This window comes from Xenopus laevis, chromosome 2L, assembly GCF_017654675.1.
Source record: "Xenopus laevis strain J_2021 chromosome 2L, Xenopus_laevis_v10.1, whole genome shotgun sequence".
Classification (NCBI taxonomy): Eukaryota; Metazoa; Chordata; class Amphibia; order Anura; family Pipidae; genus Xenopus; species Xenopus laevis.
In genome coordinates this window covers 2518962-2540036 of record NC_054373.1, presented here as the reverse complement: position 1 = coordinate 2540036, position 21075 = coordinate 2518962, and the positions used below count along the sequence as shown (strand labels likewise).

General features: G+C 43.2%; 1 protein-coding gene across 3 annotated transcripts in view; it reads right to left on the bottom strand.

The window, feature by feature from the left end:
* sidt1.L (SID1 transmembrane family member 1 L homeolog) overlaps nucleotides 1-20752 on the bottom strand; it is a 45566-nt gene extending 24814 nt beyond the window's left edge. For 2 of the 3 annotated variants that reach the window (XM_041581410.1, XM_041581412.1), the window contains exons 1-2: nucleotides 20648-20752; nucleotides 18301-18638 (exon numbers count right to left, since the gene is read on the bottom strand). In XM_041581410.1, coding sequence (XP_041437344.1) covers nucleotides 18301-18489 — 189 coding nt within the window. In that variant the 5' untranslated portion in view covers nucleotides 18490-18638; nucleotides 20648-20752. Of the gene's footprint in view, nucleotides 1-18300; nucleotides 20593-20647 lie in introns of those variants that run through there. The other variant, XM_041581411.1, reaches the window with a different exon arrangement.
* Nucleotides 20753-21075: the final 323 nt, after the last annotated feature.

Sequence of the window (21075 nt, the reverse complement as noted above, 5' to 3'; positions counted from 1 at the left end):
AAACAATTTATTCAACCACTTTGGGAATGTTTAAATGTCCAGTTTCTGGGCTTCCTGATGAAACATCGGGGGATGTCTGGGAATGCTGGGGTTTGTAGTTCAACAACAACTTGCTTGGAAACTCATGGTGTTGATTAGGAAGGGCAAATGCTCTCAACTCCCAGCAACCCAGAGCTAGTCTTTATATATATATATATATATATATATATATATATATATATATATATATATATATAAAATGTCAGCACTTTATCAAACTACATCCTAGTCCCAACTCAGAAGGAATTACATCTTGATTTAAAGGGTAAGTAAAGCTCTCTACAAACATCTGGTAAATGCTGTTTGAAGACGCTGGGTTCATATTACAGGTGAGCTCCTGTACGACACTGGTTGGCTGAGCATGCTGGGAAGGAAAGTCTGAAAGCACCTGGAGAGATAAAGCAGGTGCACCCAGGGTGGAGAAGGAAAATCTCCAGTGACGTGAGTAGAAAGATAAAGGAGACCAGAGAAGCTGACTTACTATGCAGGTGAGTCAGGCAAGGTAAATATTTACTAACCTTTTCACTGCCATAAGGGGATACACTCAGCTTCTCCTCTATGTACCTGTACAATCTGACCTTTTTATCTACTAAATACCCTGCAGGGGAACTGAGGAGAGCTGCTGAGAGGAGGCTTAAAATGCATTAATGTATCAAAGGGGGAGTTCACCTTTAAATTAACTGTTAGTATGATGTAGAGAGATAATTTGCAATTGGTTTTCATTATTTGTGTGGGTATAGTGAGTGAGTGAAGTCAGTGGCCTGAGGTTACAAGTGGCAAGTGGAGAGTTAATAGTATCACCCAGATAACGAGAGGCGCAGGGAGAGCACAAACACTCAGTGACCTGCCGGGCGGATATATTTGTCCTGCTGTAAAGTCATTAATTAACCCAGACTGTGGCCCAGTGCCAGGCTGACCTGCTGCTTATATGGGCCCACGTGCCAAGATACAGAGGGGCAAATTTACTAAAGGGCGAAGTGGCTAGCGAAAATTCTCCAGCGTGACGTCATTTTGTTACTTTGCCGATTTACAGGTGCTGGCGTAAATTCCATAGCGAAGTGGACCTACTCTAGCGCTACTTCGCACCCTTACGCCACGCTAAGTTGCACTATGGGGAAGGGACGTAACTATGCTAAGTATAGTATAGCACGTAGCACTGGGTACAGATGTATATACTATACGTGGCACTGGGTACAGATGTATATACTATACGTGACACTGGGTACAGATGTATATACTATACGTGGCACTGGGTACAGATATATATACTATACGTGACACTGGGTACAGATGTATATACTATACGTGGCACTGGGTACAGATGTATATACTATACGTGACACTGGGTACAGATTATATACTATACGTGACACTGGGTACAGATGTATATACTATACATGACACTGGGTACAGATGTATATACTATACGTGACACTGGGTACAGATTATATACTATACGTGACACTGGGTACAGATGTATATACTATACGTGACACTGGGTACAGATATATATACTATACATGACACTGGGTACAGATGTATATACTATACATGACACTGGGTACAGATGTATATACTATACGTGGCACTGGGTACAGATATATATACTATACATGACACTGGGTACAGATATATATACTATACGTGACACTGGGTACAGATGTATATACTATACGTGGCACTGGGTACAGATGTATATACTATACGTGGCACTGGGTACAGATATATATACTATACATGACACTGGGTACAGATATATATACTATACGTGACACTGGGTACAGATGTATATACTATACATGACACTGGGTACAGATGTATATACTATACGTGGCACTGGGTACAGATATATATACTATACATGACACTGGGTACAGATATATATACTATACGTGACACTGGGTACAGATATATATACTATACGTGACACTGGGTACAGATATATATACTATACGTGGCACTGGGTACAGATGTATATACTATACATGACACTGGGTACAGATATATATACTATACGTGGCACTGGGTACAGATATATATACTATACATGACACTGGGTACAGATTATAAACTATACGTGACACTGGGTACAGATGTATATACTATACGTGGCACTGGGTACAGATATATATACTATACATGACACTGGGTACAGATATATATACTATACGTGACACTGGGTACAGATATATATACTATACATGACACTGGGTACAGATTATATACTATACGTGACACTGGGTACAGATTATATACTATACGTGACACTGGGTACAGATTATATACTATACGTGACACTGGGTACAGATGTATATACTATACGTGGCACTGGGTACAGATGTATATACTATATATGACACTGGGTACAGATGTATATACTATACGTGGCACTGGGTACAGATATATATACTATACATGACACTGGGTACAGATGTATATACTATACGTGACACTGGGTACAGATATATATACTATACGTGACACTGGGTACAGATATATATACTATACATGACACTGGGTACAGATGTATATACTATACATGACACTGGGTACAGATGTATATACTATACGTGGCACTGGGTACAGATGTATATACTATACGTGGCACTGGGTACAGATGTATATACTATACGTGGCACTGGGTACAGATTATATACTATACGTGACACTGGGTACAGATATATATACTATACGTGACACTGGGTACAGATGTATATACTATACGTGACACTGGGTACAGATGTATATACTATACGTGACACTGGGTACAGATGTATATACTATATATGACACTGGGTACAGATTATATACTATACGTAGCACTGGGTACAGATGTATATACTATACGTGACACTGGGTACAGATGTATATACTATACGTGGCACATGGTACAAATGATAATAATAATAATATAAAAGACAGGGTGAAACTAAATCCTGGCAGATGTTCAGTGAATTATTGACATAATTGAGGAGAGTTGCAGTTAGACAGGTGTATATGCAAATCACACGCACATTCCAGTCTTACACTTACACTCCTTCCCCAGGACAGGTTTGGGCAGATGCTCAGGCTGGGGGTAGAATAGTTTGGGGCAGTGAATGCAGCAGGTGTTAGTGCTATGGATATAGATATAGATATAGGGAGAGGGGACCCCGCAACCACAGGAGAACGGGGGCCCAGTAAAGGGGAAATAAAGGGCAAGTGAATTACAGGCTCCACATTTACTCACACTCACAACTAACAGGGACCTCTCCTCAGTTCCACTGCAAGTGACAAATGGAAGTCACATAAATGTTTTACTCTGTAATCTGTTGTAAAGTTATACTGTACATACACACACAGTACATAAATACACACACATACACACACACGCAGTACATACAAACATGTGGGGCTACAGATGAGATAATGAGACTGGGACTGTGGACACGTCAGCAGACAAACAGGCCAGGCAGGTGATACAATGTATTCCTGTGTGTGTGTCAGTGTGTGTGTGTGTAAGTGTGTATCAGTGTGTGTGTCAGTGTGTGTCAGTGTGTGTGTGTGTGTGTGTCAGTGTGTGTGTGTCAGTGTGTCAGTGTGTGTGTGTCAGTGTGTGTGAGTGTGTAAGTGTGTATCAGTGTGTGTGTCAGTGTGTGTGTGTGTGTGTGTGTGTGTAAGTGTGTGTGTGTGTGTCAGTGTGTGTGAGTGTGTGTGAGTGTGTGAGTGTGTGTGAGTGTGTGTGTGAGTGTGTGTGTATCATAAAGTATATTTCCCATTACGCAGAGCCTGTTTTTCCAGCTGCACCCCCAGCTGTTCCATTATTTACAAACAGTAAGAAATAGGGGAAAATTGGACCCGCACGGCCGCCATGTCCCCTATTAAGATGTGACCAACCTGTAACCCACAGAGCTGACACTCGGGAGAGAGAACAAGGGGGTATAAAACAAACAGCAGCTTAAAAACAAAGAGCGTGACCTCTATAGACACTCAGTGAGTCACAGGGAGGAATCTCCGCTCACACCCAACAAATGTCACTTACAGCTGCATCTGGCGTCTCCCCAACTTCATTCCTGCGCCCTCAAACCCTGGGCCACGCCTGATACCAATGGGCCTTCCATTAACCCTTTCAGCACCTCCCCCCATCCCAGATTATCTGTCTAATGCACGGGATACTCAGGAGAAAGGGAGGGGTTTTTGATATTCAAATTAAATTTGAGAGAGAACCAGAAAGAGCAGAGCAGAAATGCACCCCAATATCTGACCTCAGCATGGATCACATTGACTTCCATCACATGGTCATTTAATTCAGTATGTGACCCCCACAAACCATATGACATACCCCAACACTCACTTCCTATTCACGTACCCACAAAATAACCCCCTGCTCCCCCACTGTACCCACATTTCCCTCCTATAGCCTGTCCCCCACATCTCATATTCACACCCCAAAACTCGACATCACTTGGGCCCAAGTCCAATAGACAAATCATTCGTTCTCGGCACCAAACCTGCCCAATAAGCATCAGGATAAGGACAAGGTGCTGGGAGTTTGCCTGTCACATCCCCGGGGACCTTATCACATAGGATTAGGCTTCTCTTTTTGGGAATCTGTAGCCAGAGGGAGTGGATTATACCAATTACACAGGAGAGAGTGACAATTCCAACAATGACAGGCTCAATTAAAATAATAATAATTTGTCTTTATTAAAGTTTACACGTCCATAAAAAGCCTCACGCGTTTCACACTTAATCATAGGCTTTGGTGCAATGCGACGTTCCCTGCAACTATTGGGGTTATTTTTATTTTCTAAATAAAAGCTACAGAAGGGCAGCTAAGGGCTGAACCATCACACTCACAGGGGGAGGCTTTTGCATTTAGTGTCCTGTATAATGAGGCAATGATTTTATTGTTATTATTGTTATTATTATTATTATTGTTATTATATAAAGGGAAGGCAACTGCCCTGTCTCAGGCCCTGGGCACACACTGTTACAATGGCACAATGAAGACCGGTTCTTTAAATCTTTTAATCTGCCAGTTCTAATCTCATAAATCAATAATGGGGAGACGTAATCCCTGAGGCTGAGGGTTAATTACACACCCCTAATCACAGACTTAGGTGCCAAGGGAACTAGCGCTGGCAGTCGGTGCCACATAATACCGGGATTAACGTGGATCAATGGGAATCGTTGGAGGAAGTGATGAATTTGGGGAATGTCATGGTTTTCGCCTCACATCACCGACTGTTTGTGTTACACTGTGAGTGTGCGACAATCTCGTGTCTTCCACTCTGTGTCCAGTGAAAACTCAACTTTCTCATATTCAGTTTTCAACATTATTACAGGTGCCTTGGCCTAAACTCCAAGGGCCCAGGTAGAGGCAAATAGGCAGGTAAAGGAGAAGGCAACTAAGGGAGCACCCATGGGTGCCAGAGTGATGTCAGTGCAGGGTGGGTGTGTTCTCGCTGTGCTGTCACTAAGCTCTACATTCAGTTCTGCAGTGAGTCTCAAATGGGAAAAACAAGGGATTTGAATAAAAACAAGGGCAGCTGCGTCGCATGTTTGTTCACATCACTAGTGGGGCCTCGTCTCATCTTAATTCATCACATTAGTTCTTGTTACAGAGGGATCCAGACACTCACTGTACAAGGAATAAATCTCATTCTCCTCCCAAACCATTAGCTGTGAAACCCTGTGACTGTGGATGTGAGTGTGGATATGAGTGTGCGTGTGAGTCTGGGTGTGAGTGTGGATATGAGTGTGAGAGTGGGTGTGGATATGAGTGTGGGTTTGAGCATGGGTGTGAGTGTGGATATGAGTGTGGGTGTGAGTGTGGATGTGAGTGTGGATATGAGTGTGAGAGTGGGTGTGGATATGAGTGTGGGTGTGAGTGTGGATATGAGTGTGTGTGTGAGTGTGGATATGAGTGTGGGTGTGAGTGTGGATATGAGTGTGAGAGTGGGCGTGGATATGAGTGTGGGTGTGAGTGTGGATATGAGTGTGGATGTGAGTGTGGATATGAGTGTGGGTGTGAATGACATCACAGTGAGGATAATTCATACTAATAATTCCATTAAGTAACATTAAGCCATTGCTCTGCCCCCTGTTGTGCCCACTCAGCCCATTACAGGCGGCACTTTCACTCTCTGCCTGTTTTTCTCCCCTGAGGGGACTCGTTATCAGTGGGCGCAGCTCCAGCACCGGCTCAGTCTCGGCTCAGTCTCGGCTCGGCCTGGTACCTGCGACTCGCTCTGATAGCGACACAAAACAACATTTATTATCTCCATGTAATAAGTCTGTCCTCCAGGCTCTGACCAGGGCAACAAACACTTGGCATTTAGTGATACGTGGAACCAACCAACTGGCAAATTCACTTTCCTTCCTCACAACTCACACGTCCCGTCTCTTCTCCTTATCACATTTTCCAGCTGATTCAATATTTCACCCTTAACTGAACAGCACAACATTCATTCAGTCCCTCCGTCTCCCTGACTGACTAATTCTCACATCCCACCTCATTCTCCTCTTCATTACCCCTTCCTTTCTACTTCATTTACTACATATTCTACTGCAGCCTTGTGCCTTTATATGGTCACAGAACAACCCCTCAGTGACTTCTAATATCCTTATTATTTACAGTAGGGGGTACATTATCCCTTATAATACATGAGTGATACTCAGAGTTCCCTGTATAACTCAGCCTGCAGCCTTGTGTCTTTATATGGTCACAGAACAACCCCTCAGTGACTTCTAATATCCTTATCATTTACAGTAGGGGGTACATTATCCCTTATAATACATGAGTGATACTCAGAGTTCCCTGTATAACTCAGCCTGCAGCCTTGTGCCTTTATATGGTCACAGAACAACCCCTCAGTGACTTCTAATATCCTTATCATTTACAGTAGGGGGTACATTATCCCTTATAATACATGAGTGATACTCAGAGTTCCCTGTATAACTCAGCCTGCAGCCTTGTGCCTTTATATGGTCACAGAACAACCCTCAGTGACTTCTAATATCCTTATCATTTACAGTAGGGGGTACATTATCCCTTATAATACATGAGTGATACTCAGAGTTCCCTGTATAACTCAGCCTGCAGCCTTGTGCCTTTATATGGTCACAGAACAACCCCTCAGTGACTTCTAATATCCTTATCATTTACAGTAGGGGGTACATTATCCCTTATAATACATGAGTGATACTCAGAGTTCCCTGTATAACTCAGTCTGCAGCCTTGTGCCTTTATATGGTCACAGAACAACCCCTCAGTGACTTCTAATATCCTTATCATTTACAGTAGGGGGTACATTATCCCTTATAATACATGAGTGATACTCAGAGTTCCCTGTATAACTCAGCCTGCAGCCTTGTGTCTTTATATGGTCACAGAACAACCCCTCAGTGACTTCTAATATCCTTATCATTTACAGTAGGGGGTACATTATCCCTTATAATACATGAGTGATACTCAGAGTTCCCTGTATAACTCAGCCTGCAGTCTTGTGCCTTTATATGGTCACAGAACAACCCCTCAGTGACTTCTTATATCCTTATCATTTACAGTAGGGGGTACATTATCCCTTATAATACATGAGTGATACTCAGAGTTCCCTGTATAACTCAGCCTGCAGCCTTGTGTCTTTATATGGTCACAGAACAACCCCTCAGTGACTTCTAATATCCTTATCATTTACAGTAGGGGTACATTATCCCTTATAATACATGAGTGATACTCAGAGTTCCCTGTATAACTCAGCCTGCAGCCTTGTGCCTTTATATGGTCACAGAACAACCCCTCATTGACTTCTAATATCCTTATCATTTACAGTAGGGGGTACATTATCCTTATAATACATGAGTGATACTCAGAGTTCCCTGTATAACTCAGCCTGCAGCCTTGTGTCTTTATATGGTCACAGAACAACCCCTCAGTGACTTCTAATATCCTTATCATTTACAGTAGGGGGTACATTATCCTTATAATACATGAGTGATACTCAGAGTTCCCTGTATAACTCAGCCTGCAGCCTTGTGCCTTTATATGGTCACAGAACAACCCCTCAGTGACTTCTAATATCCTTATCATTTACAGTAGGGGGTACATTATCCCTTATAATACATGAGTGATACTCAGAGTTCCCTGTATAACTCAGCCTGCAGCCTTGTGCCTTTATATGGTCACAGAACAACCCCTCAGTGACTTCTAATATCCTTATCATTTACAGTAGGGGGTACATTATACCTTATAATACATGAGTGATACTCAGAGTTCCCTGTATAACTCAGCCTGCAGCCTTGTGTCTTTATATGGTCACAGAACAACCCCTCAGTGACTTCTAATATCCTTATCATTTACAGTAGGGGGTCCATTATCCCTTATAACACATTTACTGATTAAATACATTTTTATTGATTAAATGGTGAAGAATACGTGGAATAATGAAATGTTACTATTAGGGCTCTGTATGTAAATCGATATATTGTATATACTGTATATATGTACTGCTGAACAGTTTTTATCTTTAAACAAATTAGAATTAATTCTATCAGGTAAATACATTTCCAAATACTCGTTCCATGTGCTGAGAGACACAGGAGAAAGGAGGAGCCTGTACCACTGAGCTCACAATCTAATTAGTCAATGCAGCGTGTTGGGAATCTCTCCCAGGATCTGAATACTCACTGCCCTGGAAGCAGTTTCTGATGCATAATAACATGCAGGGTGCACTTTCCCTTTACTTGTCTGGAACCTGCAGAACAGAGAATTTTAAGAGGATAAAGGTGATCAAATAAATGTCACATGAAGGTGAATGTTATTGCTGCCTGGTAGACTGGGGCCCATAGGAATGCAAAGCACCTCTTGTCTGCAGGTGTGGCCCCCGGGTGTGGCCCTTAACAATGTGTAATATTTGTACTACAATAACCACTCATATATATCACCCAGTCTAAAGGTCAGTTAGGGGGACATTTGGGGTGAGTGCTTATTTGTACCCTGGGTACCCCTGGAACTATAGCAGGGTGACTGTTACCCCAATGTTTCTATATATCTGTAACCTTGTTATGAGCTAAGGGGGCCCAGTCTGAAGGTCAGTTAGGGGGAGATTTGGGGTGAGTGCTTATTTGTACCCTGGGTACCCCTGGAACTATAGCAGGGTGACACCCCAATGTTTCTATATATCTGTAACCTTGTTATGAGCTAAGGGGGCCCAGTCTGAAGGTCAGTTAGGGGGAGATTTGGGGTGAGTGCTGATTTGTACCCTGGGTACCCCTGGAACTATAGCAGGGTGACACCCCAATGTTTCTATATATCTGTAACCTTGTTATGAGCTAAGGGGGCCCAGTCTGAAGGTCAGTTAGGGGGAGATTTGGGGTGAGTGCTTATTTGTACCCTGGGTACCCCTGGAACTATAGCAGGGTGACACCCCAATGTTTCTATATATCTGTAACCTTGTTATGAGCTAAGGGGGCCCAGTCTGAAGGTCAGTTAGGGGGAGATTTGGGGTGAGTGTTTATTTGTACCCTGGGTACCCCTGGAACTATAGCAGGGTGACACCCCAATGTTTCTATATATCTGTAACCTTGTTATGAGCTAAGGGGGCCCAGTCTGAAGGTCAGTTAGGGGGAGATTTGGGGTGAGTGTTTATTTGTACCCTGGGTACCCCTGGAACTATAGCAGGGTGACACCCCAATGTTTCTATATATCTGTAACCTTGTTATGAGCTAAGGGGGCCCAGTCTGAAGGTCAGTTAGGGGGAGATTTGGGGTGAGTGTTTATTTGTACCCTGGGTACCCCTGGAACTATAGCAGGGTGACTGTTACCCCAATGTTTCTATATATCTGTAACCTTGTTATACAAATAAACCTGTAACTGTTGCTTGGGGGACATTCTGCGGATTCACAGAAAGGGAGGGGACAGACTGGACTAATATATGGAGATCAATAAAAAACAGGTAAGATGTGGGTGCCCTGGGGGTCAGTGCTGTGGCCAATTCAATATTTGTTTTAGTGATAGAGCAGATGGGTTAGAAGGAAATTGCTGCATTTTTGTTTAGGAATGAAGAGAGGAGACATTTCGAAAGCAGCATGAGTAGCATGAAAGGAATTTAAGGTAAGTTGTCATGTAAAGATCATAGGGTTATTTATGTTTAAAAAGGCCAAAAAAAGGCCACAATCAGCCATTTTGGCCAATATATGCCTGTTACAGAGGGGAAGGCAGGGGGCAGCACATAGGAGTTACCCCCACCTTTCTACTAACTCTCAGGCCTGAATAATGTGCAGCAGTCCTGTCCTGCTTTATGGCTGAGATTCGATTTGGGAAGGGAGATGATGGTAGGCAAAACTGGAAGACAAGTTGGATGCTGGAAATGTTAAAGTACATTGTTGGAAGCGGTGGAATCTGTCCCACAGAGAAAGGGTGAAGCTGGTGAAGACTTAAGCTCCCCATAGACGCGACGGTTCTTCTTGCCGAACGACCGATTTTAGCGAAGTCCGATCAATCCTTCGCAACTATCGTGCGGTTAGTGGGATTCGAACGATCAAACATCTTATGATTGGTCTTTTTAGTTGATGGTCAATTCGTACGATCGTTCTGAGAAGATCGTGGTCTCACGATGAGGATCGGATCTTTTAAAAATCTCAACATCTATGGCCGGCTTTAAGCTGCCCATAGACACAATGAAATGAAATGAAGGTTTATACGATTTTCAGACCGTGTGTGGAGTGTCCTGTCATTTTTCGTACTACGACGATCGGTCGTTCAGTCGATGGAACAGGTTAAAAGATTTCTATTGTCTCCTGATGAGATCTCTGTGTGTATTGCCTGTCTGACGATATCAATGGGAGATTATCACTACTGTGGCCTGAGCATCTTGTGATTTGTTCTCATTACGACTCTATATTGATCTCGATGGTTAGTTGCAGGTTGGAAGATCGGCACGGACACGTTCCTCCGACTTTAGGCAATAATCTGCACATCTATGTCCAGCTTTACCTGCTTGTGTATCCAGTGCCTGAAGCTCTCTATGTTCAGTCTGGTCTTCCAGTTCATCTGGGGGAACAGGTAGATCCAGGGCCATGTTGAGTCCAGTTGATTTCTTTGGATCCATTTTCTTGAACTTCAACTTTGGGAGCCTGGAACAAAGAACTGATTCCCTATGGGAATGTTGCATCAGGAATTGGGCATTGCCTCTGGTAGGAGATTGTCTGCTTGGCGATAGTGTGACGCAGGTCCGAGTGCGCGGGAATTGTCTCCGCTGCATATTTGGCTCAGGCTAAAACTTTTGAGAAAGTGGGGAATTGGGGAACTGAGTTCTGTTACAAGGAAACAAATTTATCAGAGGATCCTATTGAGCTACTTTGTTGTCCCCTTGGTCTTGAAGGACTGTGTGGGGGATGTCCTTTCTCAGAACCTCCGGTGGCTGCCCCCAAAGTATTTTCATCTGGCCTGCGCTTCAGGGAAGACTTTTTGTCCAAGGCAATGTAAGATGTGTCCTGGCAAAAGTGCCCAGAGGGAGAAAGAGACAAAGAAATTCCACCAGCGGACAAGTTCTGCAAGCTCTTTGGCTCAGGGAGTGGGAAGTTATGTGCATGGGGCAAGGGAGGGGGAGGTGTAATGGCCCACTGATGACAGACTTTGTGAACAGGTTTGTGGAGATGAAGGTGGTGGAAGGAGAGGGAGGAACCACCATTTTTGTTTTTTTGAATATATTTTATTTTTCCAAGAAGTTATGAAATAGGGACACTCATCACTTGCACAATCTTAATGTAGTAGCGCGTGAGTTTAAAAGTTACAACATTAACATTGTAGTTAGGGAAAGGGGGAATATTAGTACATAAAAACAGAATAAGAAAGAAAAACTAAAATAAAACTAAGAGAAATAAAAGAAATAACCAAATAAACGGCCGGTACATTTCTATTATGCTAATTTGCCATTTACTGTAATAATTCAGCCATGGGGACCATATTTCTATATGTTTATCTATTTGGTCTGTTTATTCTTCCTTCTATCTCGTAAATCGTAATAACGTTTTGTAACCCCGGTTTTGCTAGATTAATCCTTGTTGCTGCTGCTAAAATCTGAGACAGAAGTTTATTGTGCAATTTATTTATCCCTTCGGCAGGGAGTGTCAGCAAAGCTGAGTGAATATCTTTCTGTATTGGCTTCTGGAATACTGTTTGTATTCGTTTGAAATTATCATCCCAGTATGCGACTGCCATGTCCACCAAGTATAACATTGTTTCACCACATCCTCAAAAGCTCGTTGGATTTCTTTTGTGCTGATGTATCACCGTGTCTGTACTTTGTAGGCCGAATCTTTTATTGTTTTGGGGAAGACCTTAGAAATGGAGGTCCATATTGAATTCCATGTATTTTGTGAGATCTCTTGTCCCAGATCTCTTCCCCAATCCGTCATATATTTTAGGGGGGTATCAGAATTTTGAGATAGTAGCGAAAGCGACCCCTTGAGTTTACCTGCTCGTTGGGAACAAGTTTCTAATAGGGAGTGGGGGTCGTTGGATAAAGGAAAGACTTTGCCAGGGTTGGGTTTATTGGGAGGGAATTATGGACAGCGGAAGGACTATCTGACAGTTTGGTGTATAGTGGTGGGAGGAATTTCTGAGCAAAGCCAAAGATTAATGGACTTTTTATTTGCCTCATGGTGATGAATCGTCTCAAGCAGTTTGATTTTGGTTTGAGCTGATGATTATTATTGTAAATTGATAAGTTTTTACTATATAAAAAAAATCCTATCTGATCCCCATTGTAAGCAGCAGCCCTGTCCTGCTTTATGGCAGCTGAGATTCTAGCTATCTGTATAACAGAACATTCTGTCCCAGTGGCTGCACAGATCCTATCTGATCCCCATTGTAAGCAGCAGTCCTGTCCTGCTTTATGGCAGCTGAGAGTCTAGCTATCTGTATAACAGAACATTCTGTCCCAGTGGCTGCACAGATCCTATCTGATCCCCATTGTAAGCAACAGTCCTGTCCTGCTTTATGGCAGCTGAGATTCTAGCTATCTGTATAACAGAACATTCTGTCCCAGTGGCTGCACAGATCCTATCTGATCCCCATTGTAAGCAACAGTCCTGTCCTGCTTTATGGCAGCTGAGATTCTAGCTATCTGTATAACAGAACATTCTGTCCCAGTGGCTGCACAGATCCTATTTGATCCCCATTGTAAGCAGCAGTCCTGTCCTGCTTTATGGCAGCTGAGATTCTAGCTATCTGTATAACAGAACATTCTGTCCCAGTGGCTGCACAGATCCTATCTGATCCCCATTGTAAGCAGCAGTAATGTCCTGCTTTATGGCAGCTGAGATTCTAGCTATCTGTATAACAGAACATTCTGTCCCAGTGGCTGCACAGATCCTATCTGATCCCCATTGTAAGCAGCAGTCCTGTCCTGCTTTATGGCAGCTGAGATTCTATCTGTATAACAGAACATTCTGTCCCAGTGGCTGCACAGATCCTATCTGATCCCCATTGTAAGCAGCAGTCCTGTCCTGCTTTATGGCAGCTGAGATTCTAGCTATCTGTATAACAGAACATTCTGTCCCAGTGGCTGCACAGATCCTATCTGATCCCCATTGTAAGCAGCAGTCCTGTCCTGCTTTATGGCAGCTGAGATTCTAACTATCTGTATAACAGAACATTCTGTCCCAGTGGCTGCACAGATCCTATCTGATCCCCATTGTAAGCAGCAGTCCTGTCCTGCTTTATGGCAGCTGAGATTCTAACTATCTGTATAACAGAACATTCTGTCCCAGTGGCTGCACAGATCCTATCTGATCCCCATTGTAAGCAGCAGTCCTGTCCTGCTTTATGGCAGCTGAGATTCTAGCTATCTGTATAACAGAGCATTCTGTCCCAGTGGCTGCACAGATCCTATCTGATCCCCATTGTAAGCAACAGTCCTGTCCTGCTTTATGGCAGCTGAGATTCTAGCTATCTGTATAACAGAACATTCTGTCCCAGTGGCTGCACAGATCCTATCTGATCCCCATTGTAAGCAGCAGTCCTGCCCTGCTTTATGGCAGCTGAGATTCTAGCTATCTGTATAACAGAACATTCTGTCCCAGTGGCTGCACAGATCCTATCTGATCCCCATTGTAAGCAGCAGTCCTGTCCTGCTTTATGGCAGCTGAGATTCTAGCTATCTGTATAACAGAACATTCTGTCCCAGCAGAGCATTTCCTGATAAACACAGGGGGGAGTTTTGACAGTTTATAACAGAGGCTGAATTTCAAACATGGACCTTGTCATTCCCTTACGTATGGAATTAGGGTGGACGACCATTAGTCAAAGGACAGTTTCATTACTATTTACCATCTGCCTTCACATTTGCCTTTGATGGTGATCAATGATTTTAACAAGAGTAAAGCACCAATTAATCAAAATTGACTGTAATACCCAATGACTGACGACACAGCAATGAACATGGAGTATGTAAATATATTGCCATATGGAAAATAACAATAGAAGCATATGGAGTTCTAATGTAAGGCTAATGTAGAACTATATAATGATAGTAAATAGTGAATCGGTATAGTTGCAGCTGTCTCCTGTGTAGAGCCGTGCCCATGTAATGCCCAGCAGTGCAGTAATGCCAATGTCTCTGCAGCTCACATTCTGCGCGTCACAGTAATTTGTCCGTTCTTTGGAAACAAATGTGTTTAAACGAGCGACAAAGTGACAGCTCTTCTCCTCCCCTAAAGTCAATACGGCTTCATGTAAATGATTCCTAATGACACTGGCACGGGGCCCCTGGGCTTTCCTTTAACTGCCGGGGAGAAATGATCTGAGGTGTCAGTAATTAGAAATGAATTTCATTATATTCTCCATTTACACCTCTTTACACAGACTTGTGTTGGAAATATATTCTGCCTGTTCTTTCCACCAGTAATCAGGTGACATTTTTAGACAAACAAGACGAGCTCTAAACAAAGCCTCCCTTCCCTGAGCTCTAGCCCTGTCCCAGATGTACAGATAAGGAGGAGTTCCTTGTTGAGCAGTGAACTGGAAATCTCAATAACTGCCTTCTCAACCTCCTCCTACAACTGCTGTGAAGAACCAGGAAGCTGCAAAAGAGAAGTGCAAGCAGCGTTCTTTGCACAAGGAGGGGATAGTGCCCCTTTAACATTCCGTTATGATTCGGTACCTGCTCCCCCCCCCCTGTACATCAGAATATACTGCTCAGTCATCGCTGAGATAAAGGGGAGCTGACAGCGGTGTAACTAGATGTTACTGGGCCCCAAAGCAGATTCCATTTAGGGCCCCAAAGCATTGGAAATTGACTTATTCTACCAAGATATTTTGAAATTACTCATTGGTTAGGACTTTTTCCTGGTACCCCCTGCAACCGCAGGGTCTGCTTCCTCTGTAGTTACACCCCTGGGAACTGATTCTTCATTTATTTAGGGGACACATTGCTCTGATGCTGAGTGTATAGCTAGAAGCAGCCTGCCATAAAGCAAGATGGCGCTGCTGTTATTTGCCTGGGGAAGTAGAAACAGTCACATGACTAGCAGCAAATATCTGCCCCCATTGCATCACACAAAGGCCCAATAATGAGCCAATGGACAGTTTCCTATGGATATTCTGCATCAAACTGTATGCAAATAAGGTTTGCACCATGTCTTGTAACCCATAGCAACCAATCAGACGTTTCATGTGACTGGAAAATACTGCCTGTTGATTGCTATGGGCTACTACTGATATCCAATCATCTAGTGTATAGTGTATAGTTGTCTGACCCTTGCTGAGCTACTAGTTCTGACTCTTGAAACAATGTAGCAGCATCCAGCTCTGCTCCAGCCGAGACTCCACTTTGCACAGCGCCTTGCACGCAGCTTCACCCTCACACGTCTCTTCATCAGCTGACTTCTGTTACATTGTTTCATGAGTCAGAAGCAGCAGTGCATGAATATAAACAGACAGACGCCCCCTTTTAGTAAATATGCCAGAAATCAGGAACATTCGCAGAAGAGCTCACAGAGAACAAATGTAAAGGTCGTAAAGGTCCAGACTTTCCAGATTTCTTAGTGGAGACTTTTCAACAGTCATTAAATAGCCCACGTCGCTCTTACGCTGCACCCGCGTGTTTGCCCCGTGTTCTGCACAAATATCTGCCGGGAAAACTCACCACTTGTGACACGGAATCAATATGGCAGCTGGGCTGTCCTGTGACTCCCATTAGCCACTGTCCCCCAGACACAGCAGCCCATTCATGTGATACCGGCCCATGTGCCTCCTATTTATCCCACTCATAGGGGAAGTATCAAACTGGATCATATTGGGACATAATAAAAGTGGAGATAAAAATGACGGATTTCCCACCAAATTCACAAACCTCTATCTCCACTTTTGTGAATTTGCCTTTTAAAATCACACTTTTCAGATTTTGTCTTTCGCACGACATTTTAACAACATTTAGGGGGTTATGTATCAAAATTAGATTTTTTTTTTTTATATATATCTTAAGTAATTTGACCTTATTTATCATTGAGAAAACTTGATAAGATCAGTTTGGAAATTTTTCGGGTTTTATGCCCGATATGCACAATTTTTTGTGAAATCGCTCAGAACCCCCGAATTTTTTAGGATATTTGGCTGAAGCTCAGCGCAGATGAAGATATTTCAAATTTGAAGTTGGACCTTTGCAATTGACTTCTACAGGACCCCGACAGCTTTCAGATGGCGTATTTTCATTTTCATATTCAGACTTTTAGCAGCCTCAGGGTATAATAAATCACGAAAAAATTCACGTTTTTGTGTGCTTTTTAGTGAAAAAAACTCAAATGTTTTGATTTTTCCCTTTCGGAATTTAATAAATAGCCCCCTTACTTACTAAACCTGTCAGTCAGACATCCAATTGGAATTCCCGGAGGAGGGGGTTTATTTTACCTGGGAAAATTATACATCATGTTTTTCAGGATAACCTGGTCTTTCTAAATCTGCCGACATGTTTGTGTAATTTCACTTGTGTAACAAGATATAGGGGTCTAAATACAAAAACAAGCTATTCTGCATAATATAGGAAATATGTTTTATTATATAAAGTCAGGCGTCTCATTGCTGCTAAAACTAAAATAAAGGGCTTTGGAGGCTTTACTTTTCCTTTAGATATTATATTCACTCACGTTGCTAAAATTGCCTTAATTAAGCTAAAACTAATAAAATAACACAAGTGTGAGTTTAAAAGCTTTTACATATCAAATTGTATAAAACACACTTTATTGTTTAAATCAGACTTTGAAGATTTTCATTCATCCAGATCATAATACATCTAATATAAATAATTCAAAAAAACAACAACTGGACTTGTAATTATAGAAGACGTTTCAGTGTTTAACTTGTTTTGTTAATGAGACTTTTACGCCTATAGGGTTAGACACAAACCTGTTCCCTGACTATCAAATGCTGATCCCTATTAATATGCTAATAATTCCCCAATGGGGCACCTACAAGAGAAATAAAGATTGGCTGAACCAAAGCAAATGATCTCAGAATTGATGTGACACACAGGGAAGGGTTACACTGAGCTTTAAATCTTGTTTCAAATGTCGTTTTTGCTCCATTTTTATGTTGTTTGAAAGACCAATTCATAAAAGTGTCAGTGAGGGCAGAGACAGACGAGAAGATTCGGGAGATTAGTTGCCTGGCGACAAATCTCCTCTTCTTCGGGCGACTAATCTCCCCGAACTGCCTCCCCGTCGGCTACAATCTAAATTGCCGGCGGGATGACACTCAGAGCGCTTCACCCGACTTTGGGCGACTTCGGAAAACGAAGCGCTCCAGGTGCCATCCCGCCGGCAATTTAGATTGTAGCTGGCGGGGAAGCAGTTCGGGGAGATTAGTCGCCCGAAGAAGAGACGATTTGTCGCCAGCCGACTAATCTCCCCAAATCTCCATGTGCGTCTCTGCCCTAAACTGTATTTCTTTCACTAAAAAATTAAAAGTTGTGGTTGAGTGGGAATTTGGGCAAATTTCTGTTTGTGAATATGGAGAAAGTATTTTACAGCAGTTTACCGCCACTTTTACTGCAAAACTGGGCCTCGCTTTAGTAAATAGGCCCCTGTACTAGGAACTGGAGTCGCTGCACGCTGCAGCCTGTGCCGATTTCTATGCCGCCAAGCAAGCGGCTCAATTAGTCGTTGGTGATGTAACACATGGATGTGTGCAAAGTTTTAATGGGGTGAGGTGACAATCCTGCCTGGTAATAGTTTGGCAAAGTGGGTGTGGTCATTCTGGTACAAAGAGGTAGCACTTACCGTGCCATTTTTGCTGGTGTAACTGAACGAGTAAAGCTCCTCCGTGTTTTTATCCACAATCCCCGTGTAGCGTTTGCCGAATTCTGCAGGTTTGCTCCCCGTAGCTCTGGTCAGGGCCTCGGCACAAGTTCCAAGGCACAAAATCAGAACCCAATGGACCCAAATGGGCCCCTTTCCTGCCAACATCATCTTATGCTCACTGGCCGGCCAATCCCAAAGCAGCAACGGTATTTTCGGCGCTAATCCGTTTCCTCTTCATTGGCGGCTGAGATGTGCAACGAAATATGCGGCAATTCCTATTCTCCAAAGTACTCAAGGTATCTCCGAGAGGACGTCACCTGTGGATGAATGTTGCATGTAAGAATAATAGATTGCAAGCTCTGTGAGCAAGGGCTATTTTTATACAGTAGTTAGTTATGCAACTTCTCTCTCGAATATGTAACTTTATATGTGTGAACACATCTGAAAACGGAGTAAAATACAAGTGACAGAATGGCTCAGATTAGAGTTTAGGGAGAGGAGAGAGGGCCCAGGGCCCCTGTCCATTTGGGGCTCCACAGTGCCAGACGTCTCCCCATTCTCTGTGCGTCAGTGGGGAGAAGGGACTGGGACTGTAGGGCAGCAGTATATAAGGGAAAGTGCAAGGCCTAAGAGGGGTCCCTTCCTTTATACAAAGAGGGGCCCACAAACCTGTTGAACTACAACTCCCATATCCTGAACCCCTCAGATGCTGGAAACACAAACAATTCAGGTTCCGCCTGGCTGTATATAATGAATGGGGCCCTGCACAGGCTGATTTTGAAAGGGCCCCACATTATCCATTTGGTTCATTATTAGAACAAAAGTCAATCAGCGTCTGCCCTACAGCCCAGGCTATCTGGGGATTCTGGGAGTTGTAGTCCAACAGAAGCAGGGAGTTCCTCTACATTCTGTACCCTTTCAGTGTGATCCCTAGTTTGTAATTGCAGCCATGACATCTCCATCAGTAAAATCCCATTGATCCACAAGGAATGTTACTGGAGAAATGAGAACAGCCCACAGAATAGCCACAGAATAACCACAGAATAGCCACAGAATGACCACGCAATAGCCACAGAGTAACCACAGCAGAACCACAGAATAGCCACAGAATAACCACACAATAGCCACAGAACAACCACAGCATAGCCACAGAGTAGCCACAGAATAACCACAGAGTAACCACAGAATAACCACAGAGAAACCACAGAACAACCACAGAATAGCCACAGAATAATCACAGAATAACCACACAATAGCCACAGAGTAACCACAGCAGAACCACAGAATAGTCACAGAATAACCACAGAACAACCACCGAATAGCCACAGAATAACCACAGAACAACCACAGAATAGTCACAGAATAACCACAGAGTAACCACATAGTAACCACAGAATAGCCACAGAATAACCACAGAATAGCCACAAAATAACCACACAATAGCCACAGAGTAACCACAGCAGTACCACAGAATAGTCACAGAATAACCACAGAACAACCACAGAATAGCCACAAAATAACCACAGAACAACCACAGAATAGCCACAGAATAACCACAGAACAACCACAGAACAACCACAGAGGAATCACAGAATAGCCACAGAACAACCACAGAATAACCACAGAATAGTCGCAGAATAACCACAGAGGAATCACAGAAAAACCACAGAACAACCACAGAGTAACCACAGAACAGCCACAGAATAGTCACAGAATGGTCACAGAATAGCCACAGAATAACCACAGAATAGCCACAGAATAACCACAGAATAGTCACAGAATAGCCACAGAATAGCCACAGAATAGCCACAGAATAGTCACAGAATAGTCACAGAATAACCACAGAATAGTCACAGAATAACCACAGAATAGTCACAGAATAACCACAGAATAGTCACAGAATAGTCACTAAATAACCACAGAATAGTCACAGAATAACCACAGAATAGTCACAGAATAACCACAGAATAACCACAGAATAGTCACAGAATAGTCACAGAATAACCACAGAATAGTCACAGAATAACCACAGAATAGTCACAGAATAACCACAGAATAGTCACAGAATAACCACAGAATAGTCACAGAATAACCACAGAATAGTCACAGAGTCGCCAGATAAAAAGCAACAAATTCTCAGGATAAATAAGAACACAAAGGTGTGACCCCCACAAGCTGCCGGGGTGTAACATCAGCACAATCAGTGACAGCAGCAGAAATGTCAGATCCAGAGGCAAATACTGGGGCTCCTGAACCCCAACTGTGTAACACCCCCCCCTCCCAGCAACAAGTGTCAGTGGCTGAAATCAGTGCAGTTGGGATTTACCTGTAAGACACGAGCTCTGAGTTACCCCCTCCTCCTCCTCCTCCTCAAACTCACTGCAGCCTCCCCCCGGCCTGTCATTCTGCTGCTTCTCATCCCCCGACTACATCGCACAGACCTCGCCACTCCTCATCCCTCCCCCACTCGCCGCTGATTGGACGCTTGCAACACAGGGAGCGCTGAGAAGCAGGAAGTGCGACCAATCAGTAAACAGCTCACTCATACAAAGGCGGCAAGTGCAGAACCAGCGCCAGGCTGCTTTTTGCGCCATCTAGTGTCAGTTAATAAGAAAGCACCTCAGTCTCTTCTGCTTCTCATGGGACTGCAGCACAGGGAAGGCACATGGGGATTTGCTGTATGATTTGCTGGGAACCAAAAGTAACAAATCTCATGTTGCATTGGCTGCACAGTTTATATATATACAGTAACAT